The 12,357-nt window shown below is 38.9% G+C and overlaps 1 protein-coding gene across 1 annotated transcript in view; it reads right to left on the bottom strand.

The window, feature by feature from the left end:
- Positions 1-2,128: 2,128 nt before the first annotated feature.
- LOC140362045 (TGF-beta receptor type-2-like) overlaps positions 2,129-12,357 on the bottom strand; it is a 32,875-nt gene continuing 22,646 nt past the window's right edge. The window contains exons 6-7 of the mRNA XM_072448065.1: positions 4,349-4,473; positions 2,129-2,858 (exon numbers count right to left, since the gene is read on the bottom strand). Of these exons, the coding sequence (XP_072304166.1) occupies positions 2,679-2,858; positions 4,349-4,473 (305 nt within the window). The 3' untranslated portion in view covers positions 2,129-2,678. The remainder of the gene's footprint in view (positions 2,859-4,348; positions 4,474-12,357) is intronic.

Below are 12,357 nucleotides of genomic sequence, written 5' to 3'. Positions count from 1 at the left end.
CACAAAATTTAACACTTTATTTACAACATTGAGCTTAGCATAAGGAATCCATGAATTTCTACAGTATAAAAATGTCTGTAAATCTGTGGTCGGCCTGTGTGACGTTTGTCCCTTTGTAAAGTTGCTGTGGTGATTCATCATGTATCCATAACAACACAGATATGGTCATGTATCCATAACAACACAGATATGGTCATACTGCTCAGGTCCTTGAGGTTTAGAAACGGCTCCTCCTGATTCTGCTTTGGACGCTGCTTCGATTCTCGGCATCATTTCCATTTTGCCTTATCGCGCTCTTTGGAAATTGCGCCTGTGAATCCCTGGAAGATCCATCATTTTAGATTTACTCACAGCGAATCAAGGTCTCCAAACATCACAGAAAGACAAACACTGAGTAGAACACACACAAATATTAGCGTAGTTTATAATTATATTTACAGTTTTCCTACAAAAAGTAAATGACCTGAATGAAAGGGTAAAAGGCACATAATACGGTTATATATTATTTGGTGTGCATAGATATTTAGTCCTACATCAACACATTAGAAAACTGTGGAAAAGAGCTTTTAGTTCCATGTGTGGGTTATTCAAGTAAAAGTACTCATGAAATAATATTACTCAAATGGAAGTATAATTGATCCAAGGAATTAAGAGTAACTGGACATAGTATTTGATTTATAATTGAAGTTACTGTAATTGGAAATAAGTTATGCACAGTCTGGTATTTTCAAGGCCACAAAAATGAGAGAAACTAATTACAGTAATATCTGAAAGAGTTTAAATCATATAAAATCAATTGTAGACTTACTCAGAAGAGCGAGCAAAACTTTTAGAGTCAGAGTAAAAGTATGTTCCACAAGTAAATGTACTGGGGATACTTATATTTATAATAAAACAATGTATTTTTTACGTCAAACTTTTATACCTCAAAAGGTGAAGACATAGTATGTAACTTTTATGCAAAAAAATAGACAAAAACAAAAGCATGTTTAAAAAAAATAAATAAAAGCACTAAAAATGTCTATAAAAATAAAAAGTGCCGTAACTGTGAGCGGGTTTACGTCTCTGTCACTGCATCCAACAGATCAGTGTGTGGATGCAAAACTGAACTCAGAAAAGACTGAAATCATCGTTTTTGTCCCACAGAAACAAAGAGAAAGTGTTAGCGGTCACCTCCAGAGTCTCAGTACATCCAGAGTCAAGACTGAACATGGACCGGCCTCCTGCTGGTGCCAGAGTCAGGACTAAACATGGACCGGCCTCCTGCTGGTGCCAGAGTCAGGACTAAACATGGACCGGCCTCCTGCTGGTGCCAGAGTCAGGACTAAACATGGACCGGCCTCCTGCTGGTGCCAGAGTCAGGACTAAACATGGACCGGCCTCCTGCTGGTGCCAGAGTCAGGACTAAACATGGACCGGCCTCCTGCTGGTGCCAGAGTCAGGACTAAACATGGACCGACCTCCTGCTGGTGCCAGAGTCAGGACTAAACATGGACCGGCCTCCTGCTGGTGCCAGAGTCAGGACTAAACATGGACCGGCCTCCTGCTGGTGCCAGAGTCAGGATTAAACATGGACCGGCCTCCTGCTGGTGCCAGAGTCAGGACTAAACATGGACCGGCCTCCTGCTGGTGCCAGAGTCAGGACTAAACATGGACCGGCCTCCTGCTGGTGCCAGAGTCAGGACTAAACATGGACCGGCCTCCTGCTGGTGCCAGAGTCAGGACTAAACATGGACCGGCCTCCTGCTGGTGCCAGAGTCAGGATTAAACATGGACCGGCCTCCTGCTGGTGCCAGAGTCAGGACTAAACATGGACCGGCCTCCTGCTGGTGCCAGAGTCAGGACTAAACATGGACCGGCCTCCTGCTGGTGCCAGAGTCAGGACTAAACATGGACCGGCCTCCTGCTGGTGCCAGAGTCAGGACTAAACATGGGGAATCTGGAACATTCTTCCTGAAGATGTGAGACAGGCTTCTACTCTGACAATGTTCAAATCTAAGCTAAAAAACAGTTTTGTTTAGCTGCGCATATGACTGAAAGGATTTTTTCTTTGCACTCTTCTCTTTTGTTTGTGATTTTATTATTTAGAAAATCAGTTGGATTAATTTAAAAAGGATTTAAAAAGGAGTAGGACTCCGAAAACATGTTACCCTCTGTGGTTAAGTGTTTTTTATTTAGTTAATTTTATTGTATTTCTGTTTCTCTAATTTCTTTGTGATTTGAATGCATTTTTCCTGCTGTGTGAAGCACTTTGAATTGCCTTGTGTATGAAATGTGCTCTACAAATAAACTTGCCTTGCCTAAATTAAATTAAACAACATGATCTAAGTGAACTGATTAAATACTTGACATATTTAAGTTTGTCTGGACATCAGTGATATACTTTTGCATTCAATATTGCATCGAAATAGATGTACTTTTTCCACAGTATTTCATATTTTCTGACCCGTTGATGTAGGACGGTGAATAAAGTGCTTAGTTTAAAAGCTTTATAAAAAGGTGTACACCCTGAACGCTAAGTCTCTCAAATGTTGCATAGGACGATTGACCCCACGTGTGTCCATCTTTGTCCTTCTCCTCTGGCTTCAGTGTGATGTCCCTGTAATAAAACCTCCGTGTCCTTCCTCAGCAGCAGTCGGGCCTGCGCTCCCGTCCCGGGCCTGTAGGGGGCAGTGTTTCTACTTGAGGTCGCCCACACAGATCTCCTCGGGGATCTTCTCCTCGGAGTCGGAGCGTCCCGACAGTTTGTCCAGGAACTCCATCTCGCTGAAGCGCTCGAACATGCAGTGGGCCGTGAGCCGCGCCTCCGGGTCGTGATCCCAACAGTCCTGGACGGAGGAGCAGATGAGCTGGATGCCCTGTAGGGGGAGCACCACGCAAGAACACGATTAAAACACACCTTTAAAGAGCAACGTTAAGCATGGGGAACACATTTTTATCTCTCAGTGATGTTATAATCTTCTTACATATGTTCTGATGATGATTTTTTGTGTTTTTAAAATTGTACTTTTGTTACATTTGTGGTGTTGTTTTTCATTTTATACAAACTAAATATACGGCTGTCAAAAAATGCTCACTAATAAACTAGTATCGAAACTAATAAACTAGTATCGAAAGTAAAAACAGGTAGCAATAGTACTATAAGTCTTGAAAAAGTAGTTTTAACCACATTAAATACTAAAACTAAAGTTATGATTCACAAAAACAACTGTAATTTTTAAGATTTTGTTATAGATTTGACCTCGTTTCCCTTGACAACACACAGAGAAAAGATTAAGGCTGATATTTAAATTTGTATTTATTATTCTTTTGATTATTGGCTTAAAAATTTGAGGTACGAGGTGGTTTGTTTGAACGCTCTAATGCAGTGTTAAAGTGTGTGAGGCCAAGCTATAATATAGCTATTTGAATTGAACACGTTTGCCTCGTTTCTCGGGACAGATTAAGTTGGGGATGTTTTAAAATCATCCCTTTAGAAATATTTCTCTTTATTAATATACTTTTCTTGTGTACAGCGGTGCAACGTAGTGATGCGACTGAGTTTAAAGCTGTTGCATATCATATAATTTGAAGGAAAAGATCAAAATCGGTCTCAAAATTACGGCAGAGCTTTTTGGCATCAGCTGATCTCTATAATAAACTAACTCAGCCCCACTCACTGACATTTTCTATATTTTCGTCAGCTTTTGTTCAAAAACCGCCGCTCGACTGATCTGAAACTACCTTGAACAGTTCACACAAAATCACACAAAATACCGTATTTTCCGGACTATAAGTTGCACCTTTTTTCACAGTTTGGCCGGGGTGCGACTTATATGTGATATTATTTGTCATTTTCACACTGGCAACTGCATTTCACATGCTGATTATTTTCACTCTGACAACCACAAGAGGGCGCTCTAGGCTCTAAGCGACACAGAAGAAGAATCAGCACTTCCTCTTCCTCTGGAGTTTGTGGAGTTGTTTAGAAGTGACACAGAGGAAGAAGAATTCAATAGATTTAGTGATTTGGGGTAAAACTGATGCTTTGGTAAACTTGTTAGCATGTTCTTTATGCTATAGTTATCTGAATAACTGTTCATATGTTACGTTAACATACCAGACACTTACCACAGTTCTGTCTGTGCCTCATGTAGCTGAAGATGTTAGCGTTAGCATACATTCACCTATTCACCATGTTGTCTAATCTGGTATTATTTTAAATTGCATTTCAAGATTAAATGTCTGTTCTTGGTCTTGGATTTCATCAAATAAATACTCCAGTGCGACTTATTGTCCGGAAATGTACGGTAATGCGTCTGAAGCTGTCGGTGGTGGTACCGGTGGCGTGCACAAAAGCCCGTCTCACCGTGTGTTTGTTCCACGTGTCGGGGATGTCGGGGCGCCCTCTGTCCCGCAGCACACTGTCCTTCATGCTCTCCACACACGGGTGCTCTCGCAGGTTCCCGAAGGGCGGCTCGTACTCTTTCACCTCTGCAAAACAACAGTCACACGCGCAGGTTTTATCACAGCAAAAAGACAACCAAGCGCCAGTCGAGTGCAGTTAAACCGTGCTCAAAACGGTTTAAGGGTTCCACTCCAGATTATACATTTTTCTCCTTTGTGGAGCGCTCCTACACGAATGCCACACTCGCCAAAGTTTACCCCGGGACGACAACCCACGACTTTTGAACACGGGCCAAAGACGGAGGGATGAATCGGGAATGGAACGAACGGAGCTGAAAAGAGAAAGGCTGAAAAATGGGGAAATGACATCGTGGAACAGTCACACGTCTGTATTTTAAAAAGGCGGCTCGGTTTCAAATACTTCTGTGCAGCTTGTCATTATGCAGTTACAGGCGGTGGCCCACATTGTAGAGTTATTACGTCGATATTTCTGCTTTACATATTCTCGTGTGATGTTTCTGGTGGAGGGTCTGATCTCCATGGCAGTGGTGGAAAAAAGGAGAAGCACTTTACGTAAGTACAGTTGTTTATTTTTACAGTATTTGCGCTTTATTTAAGTGCATTTTACAGTGGATTACTTTGTACTTCTACTTCATTACATCTGGAGGGGTTAGTTCTGCCTTAATTATGCCGTAAAGTTTTAAGTTCAAATCAAAAATATTGACTAGATCTAAAAAAAAAAAAAGCAAAACAATGATTTCTCAAGATGACCACATTTCACTCTTCAATAGTTTTCAAAAATCTGCGTGAAATCGGTTTACTCTAAAAGTAAATGTTTAAAAATGTACTTCAAAACTTACTTCAGTAGATATTTATATGTGATACTTTTACTTGCTCCTGAATCAGTTTTCTTACGTAACACAAGCAGTACTGGTACTTCTTCCTCCACTGCTCCATGGAGATGTTATTGCTTTGCCTTTGATATTCGACAGTGTGACATTAGACTTATCCATCTCCATGGAAACAAGCAGCTGACCTTTAAAGCAGGACATGGACGGGAAGGTATGATTAAAAAAGTCTAGAAGTTTGTTGAGTTTGAGATGAACTAAAATGCCGTAACAATGCATATAATGGGCAAAAACTGAAGTAAAAAAGTAAAAAAAAAGAACATTTAAATATTGTGACACTTGTACTTTGTGTTCAGGTACGTTAAATAATACGCTTGAGAGACATAACACTTTTACTACCTTTTTAAGTGTCTCTCGTCAGCGCTCGGGCTCGTGCTCAGACTTGTGCCGTCACTGACTCAGGATCAGAAGTGCCATCTCCACTCACTCGAGGATCTTTGTGTTTTTACTGGAGCAATCACTTTGAGCTGAAAACATCTCATCTAAGGAATGATTTTCCAAATAAGTTTTAGCCTAAGTTTTAGCCAAACGACATAAAACTCACCAAATCAAAGAAAGTGCCAATTAGAAGATGCATAAATGTGTCAATAGTGCTAGAGATGTCTCACTCTGTGTCGCGTGTGTTTCGCCAACCAGACCAAAGCGAGTGAGTCTGTGCAGGACTGGACTTGTTCAGCGGCGCATTTTTACGTCCCGTCATTAAAGGCCCAGAAAATACACCTCTAGACGTGATTCATACGGAGCTGCGAGCGGATTGGCTGGACGCAGTATGACAAAAGCCTCCCATGTGTGCGAAAGTGGAGACACATGTGAGACGTGCTGCTCGGAACAAGCCGAGATTATGTTCTAAATGGAAATGAACTCAATACGCAACAGTTTACGACAGCAAAGAGATCGCCGGTTAGAACAACATATGGATTATCAAAAAAATGAAAAATTAGTAAAAAAAAGAAGGTTTCCGGACTATAAGTCGCACCTTTTTTCATAGTTTTGGCCGGGGTGCGACTTATACTTATATTTATACTTTTATACTTATACTCCGGAGTGACTTATATGTGATATTATTTGTTATTTTCACACTTGCAGCCACATTTCATACATTCCAGAGCAACTTATATATGTTATTTTCTTCTCTATTATGCATTTTTGGCTTGTGCGATTTATAGTCTGGGAAATACGGTATTTAGTTTTTATTTTAAATAGAGATGACAAAGGTTCAGGTGGTTAAGGGCTCGTCTTGTAGTGGGAAGTTCGGCGGTTTAAATTTCGTCGTTTGGCGATAAGACACTTTGCCAAACCAACTTCAAGGTATTTTTGAACAATTAAAACAATCGTAATCAAATAAAAGCAAGATAGATAAGTTTAATAATGCCATTTTGTGGAATATTCCAGGCAAAGCAATAATATCTAGAGGTGGGAAGAGTAGCCAAAATGTGTGAAACATGACTTACTTACTATACTCTTACATCTCAAGAAGAAGTAAATGTATTTGATTTTTTTATGTAATAAAGTCAAATCTGTTTCGCCCCAGCACAGATATATTGTAAAAGCGTCTCTTCAGGTGAAAATGAGACCACAGCGCTTTCTCTGCATCTAATTATAGAGCGTTGTATCCGTCGAGAAGCAGGAAGTGCGCTGCTAGCATGCTAATGTTTGTTAGCTTCACCGCGACGGCAAAACTTGCTCTGAGCTCAAAGAACTGTGAAAAAAAAAACACTTATAAACTCTTTGCGGTTTATATTTCGGATTCTCAGAAGGTTTAAGTCAGTGAAGACACATGTGGAGAGACTTTAAGAGTTTAAAATGAACTTAAACATATTTGAAGAAACTACTGAGTAACACTTTGAATGTAATAATGTGTTTGTGTTAATGTGCAAAACTACTTCTTGTATTTCAAAAAAAAAAATACATTTGAAAATAATATTTGAGGGTAAAATGTACGAAGCAGCAAATGTTTGAATACTTTAATATGATCCACATGAGCTTTTGTCTCACAGTGGGAAGAGTAACCAAAACATTTACTTAAGTAAGATGAGCTCTGTTACTTAAAAATATCATCCAAGTAGAAGTAAAAGTATGGAAAAGTACTCCGAAAAGTACTCCCCAGTGCCCCTTTAAGAATTGAATACAGGGCCTAAACTGTCAAACCGAGAGCACAGTTTGAGGCTCAGTGGTTTTGTGGCCTGGCACTGAAACAGAGCCACACCCAGGCATTGGCCAATAATTTAGAGGAAGAGGAGACACATGCTTTGTCTTTGTTTTGACAGGTTAAATACTACGCCACAACTTCAGACGCAGAGAACGTAGTCGACTTTGTAAACTCTCCATCCGAACATGTTTATGCCTTCATTTCCAAACAATAGTCGTCCAAACACAGAAATCCAGCCGCGAGTGGAGCCGTGTAAACAGATGTTAGTCACAATTGAGCTCAGCGTCGGGGGAAAGGCTTTTTTTTCCTTTTCTTTCTATGAAGCATAAATCAAAATCTAAACTTGCTACGGTGGCTTTTCAAAACACGAGTGAAGTGTCGCAGCGTGTGCAAAAAGTCACGCTGGACTTGGACAATGTGGTGAACAGAGAATAAACAGAACATGTCCAGTCTGCTGCTCGAGACTGCTACAATAGGAAAGGAAGAAATATGCAGAGCAGGCAAAAATACATGTTAAATAAATGTGTTTTTTTGCCATGAAACTTGTCAAAAAGGTCTTAGTTGTGGGGAATTTACAGCCACACAAACGTTACATTTAGCCGAGGTAGTTAAAGAACATTAAAGAAACACAATCCTTTTCATCTGATTCTTTTATGTTGAGCCCAAGTTTCTTTTTATTATTAATCTACTTAAAACATAAGTACATGGGAATCTGTTGACTATTTTGGTGGCAATGTTTGATTGAAAAAAATGCAAACCACATGCATTTTATGATTATTTGGATAATAGATAATTGTGATTATTTAATATTGTCTACTTACCTTTGCTAATGTAAAACACTTTATTGTATTGAATTCTTGAAACATTTGAAGCATTGTGCATCTGGTTTGTCCAATGCAATTACTATGTCCATATAAAATAATAAAATAAATAAAATAAATAAAATAAATAAAATAAATAAAATAAATAAAATAAATAAAATAAATAAAATAAATAAAATAAATAAAATAAATAAAATAGAAAAAGCACAAATATATACTCAAAAAGGTCACCTAAATCTAAAGCAACTACATGTAGTGGCTGTTTAAGTCATAATTAATTAAAAAAGTTTGATTGGTCCCATACTATTAGACAATAATAATGAAAGCAAAATACTGTTCACTGTTTGGTCATGGTGTCACTAATCATGAATAATCGAAAAAAAAGCATGATGTTTCTTCTCACAATAATTGGTCATTGCCAGACATGTGACCTGTGCTCCACCCGCAGCCATCTTGGTCCAGGTCGCTAATGTAAACAAACGTAAACTCCAAATGAAATCTGCAAAAAACTGCTCAAATATCAGAACAGTCTTAATATTTACTGTCATTTGCGGTTCTGTCATTTATACAACAACAAATTACATGGTACAAAAGCACAATGTAGCTTTGTTGTAGCGAGTTATGTAGAAAAGGCTAATAGATTGTTAGCATTGGTGATTAGCATTCAGGTCAAACATAATGGACTCTGAGAAATGTTATAACAATGGAAATATGGCTTGTAAGTGACTGAAACGTTCCCTGTGTGGGGTAATAGCACCGCACTAAATATGATTTATGTTTTGGGGTGATTTTGAGCTTTTAGTGCTTACACCGATCAAAGCGATGAACGTCTTTGAAAGCTACAAGTCTGTACAAAGCTGCTCAAAGGTCGTTCAAAAGTCCCAATTTCCGCGCTGACTTCTCTGTGAGACATCTCCCAGGCAACATTTGTGAACCAATTTTGCGTTTTTTATTAAAAGGCAAAGTACAAAAAGTAAACACTCGTCGCTTCCTGTAGAAACAATACCAGTCAGTTTAGCATTAGCAGCTCTTCTACTCCCTGTCTGCTTTTCACCCGACTGCGGTGAAGTTTACACTTGTTTGTGGTTTGTAACAGGCCTTTAAAATCCTTTTACACTAATGAACAAAACACACAGTAAAACCATTACTTCTGACGCAACTTTGTCAATGTTTCTTCCATTTTGGATTATCCATTCTGGGAACTGACATTTGGACATAGATCAGATGCCCTTTCACACTAAAACCACATCAGTTGATTTCTGGACTTCACACCATAATTATAAGACTTTAAATTAAGAGTCTTGACAATTACTCTCTTTTAAAATGGTGTTCCCTCTTGAAGAAACTACTTTAAATATAAGGTTTAACATGTGTATGTCCCTGTGAGGCTACCGTAATGTCAATACCAGTAAATACAGGTCAGCGATATTTAGAGAAAACATAGATATATTGAAAATGTTATAATTTATGTTTAGAGACCTGAAAAATGGAGTATAGAGCACATCATCTATCTCTAAGAAACAGTTTAAAAGGCCATAAACAAAGCGGATAAATAATAAATCAAAGCAATATCCAGTGTCGTCTTTCAAACAAGATGAGATGATATTTCTGCACTTTTGCATTCAGATTTTACAACCCACTCACTTTTTGTTCGTTATTTTAGCTAATTTATCATGGATTGCCACGGACTGCATGAACACCGTCGCCGTGATAACAAAAACAAACCAACGAGATGTCAGTATATTATAGCTCGCTCCCATCCAGTGATGACGCTTTCTTCACTGTTACCAAAATCCCAGCGTAAACACACATTATCGCCTCTACTTGTGAGCGTGTGTGACAGTGAGTATCACCAGTGGCCCCCGAAACATTTTTAGCTCCAGTGAGTCGTCCCGTTTTCCGTGGGCTATCCTCAAATGGGCCGTTCTAAGAATTTAAAGGGTGCACGCCAAAAGACCGGCCCGTTGTTATTCGGAAACATTCACAGGACATCAGGACTAGAACTAGACCAAAACCAAACTGTGAAGACAAAGACATCAACAAAAAAACTGCACAAAACTAGTACAAAGACAAGTATAATAGATCGAAAAATGGACTAAACTTGACTAACAAAAAGGTATAAGGCAGAAACATTATGGTGCATTGATTGAGTATTATCGAGGACCTAACCAAAGTTTAACCGAGACTGAAGCTGATTAAAAAAACACAACTAAAAGTCAACTAAAAACAGAAGAAAAGCAACTAGAAAACACTGTATTCGTCTGCAAACGGGGAGATTAAACTCACAATTTACACCCAAATCGCAAACTACGTTCTCCATTCTGTTGTGATCAATACGATATTGTCGACTAATAAAAATGTTGGTCACCTAAGACACTAAAGGACTAAAGACACGTCTAAAGGCAGGTTTAAACCAGACTACACCTTGACCAGGACCAAAGCAGGACCTCAAAGAACCTAACCAGGGCTAAACGTGGACTAAACCTTGATCCAACCCCAAAACCACGTCTCATAAAGTGAAAAACCGGCAGAAGCAGCGTGTGTTCCCCCAGTGCTCCGTGATATAAAAGTTTGGTGAACGTCTCGACATCTGGGACACATCTTCTCGTCCTGGTCCAAACCTCGGCCTGTGGGGACCGAAGGAGGCGTTGCTCTGTCCACATTCAACAACACTCTGCCATTATCTGCACACAGCTCCACCCGCCTCAGGAACAGCCCAAATCTGGACCTGCTAAATTATACAGATGGTTAGGGAATATTTAGACGGGCAGCAACACAGAGATCGTTTTATTTACTCCAGAAACACAGAAAATACAGGCTGGGTTTCATGTGCAGCAAACTCCTTTACTTAACTTTTTCGGTTTAGGTTTTGTTTGGTAAATTCAGCTTTTAATTTCATCTATTGTTGGTTGTTATGGAGTCATTGCTTAGAAAATGACTTAGAAGTTTGAAACCGCTGGAGAAATTGTGGTAATACTAGACGCAAACTACAGTTAAAAACATTTACCACTAATTATCTTTGTTTAAATCACAGAAATATTTACATTTTGGCTTCTTTGGAGTACGGTTATTTTACTAATCAAGTTATCCAGTGATTACTCTTTGGATTTATCGTTCAGTTATTACTACATTTGACTGAGATCAAACTAAAGAGATGCTGTGTTAGGACATCCTGATGATGATGATGATGATCTGTGATATTTGTAGGTTTTTGATTGGATTACCTGCGAAATGCACAATAATTAAGGGACAACGTCAATACATTTCAGTTTGTTCAAAAGGGAGAAGGAATAAATTGAAACTGATGTAATTACTGCTCTGCCTTTCAGCTCATGACACGGTTTGAAGTCTGTGTATCATCCAGAAATCAATTATTCAATGATTTTAACTACCGTATTCTCCGCACTATAAGGCGTACTTAAAAGCCTTTCATTTTCTCAAAAATCGACAGTGCGTCTCATACTCCAGTGCGCCTTATATATGGACTAATTCTGGTTTTGCTTACTGACCTCGAAGTGATTTTGTGTGGTACACGTTTGGTTTCGCTTAATGCAGCTTATATATGAAAAATTATCGGAAATAGACCTTATAATCCAGTGCGCCTTATAGTGTGGAAAATACGGTGGTCACATTTCTTCAGTAATCGATTGGTGGCGATGAATAGACTAACTTGTTTCAGCCTTAATGTAGAAATACAACTATTACAGATTAAAACAACAACTACGACGACGCCAACGACAACTTCTACAACTTCTACAACTTCTACAACCTCTACAACTTCTACAACATCTACAACTTCAACAACTTCTACAACTTCTACAACCTCTACAACTTCTACAACATCTACAACTTCTACAACATCTACAACTTCAACAACTTCAACTTCTACAACTTCTACAACATCTACAACTTCTACAACTTTAACAACCTCTACAACTTCAACAACTTCAACTTCTACAACTTCTACAACTTCTACAACTTCAACAACTTCTACAACTTCAACAACTTCAACTTCTACAACTTCTACAACCTCTACAACTTCAACAACTTCTACAACTTCAACAACTTCAACAACTACAACTCCTACAACTTC

The sequence above is a fragment of the Eucyclogobius newberryi genome, unplaced genomic scaffold (assembly GCF_026437365.1).
Source record: "Eucyclogobius newberryi isolate DKJ021-1_F unplaced genomic scaffold, fEucNew1.0.hap1 SCAF_16, whole genome shotgun sequence".
Classification (NCBI taxonomy): domain Eukaryota; kingdom Metazoa; phylum Chordata; class Actinopteri; order Gobiiformes; family Gobiidae; genus Eucyclogobius; species Eucyclogobius newberryi.
Note: the sequence above shows the minus strand (reverse complement) of the source record. Positions and strands in the feature narration are given on the sequence as shown.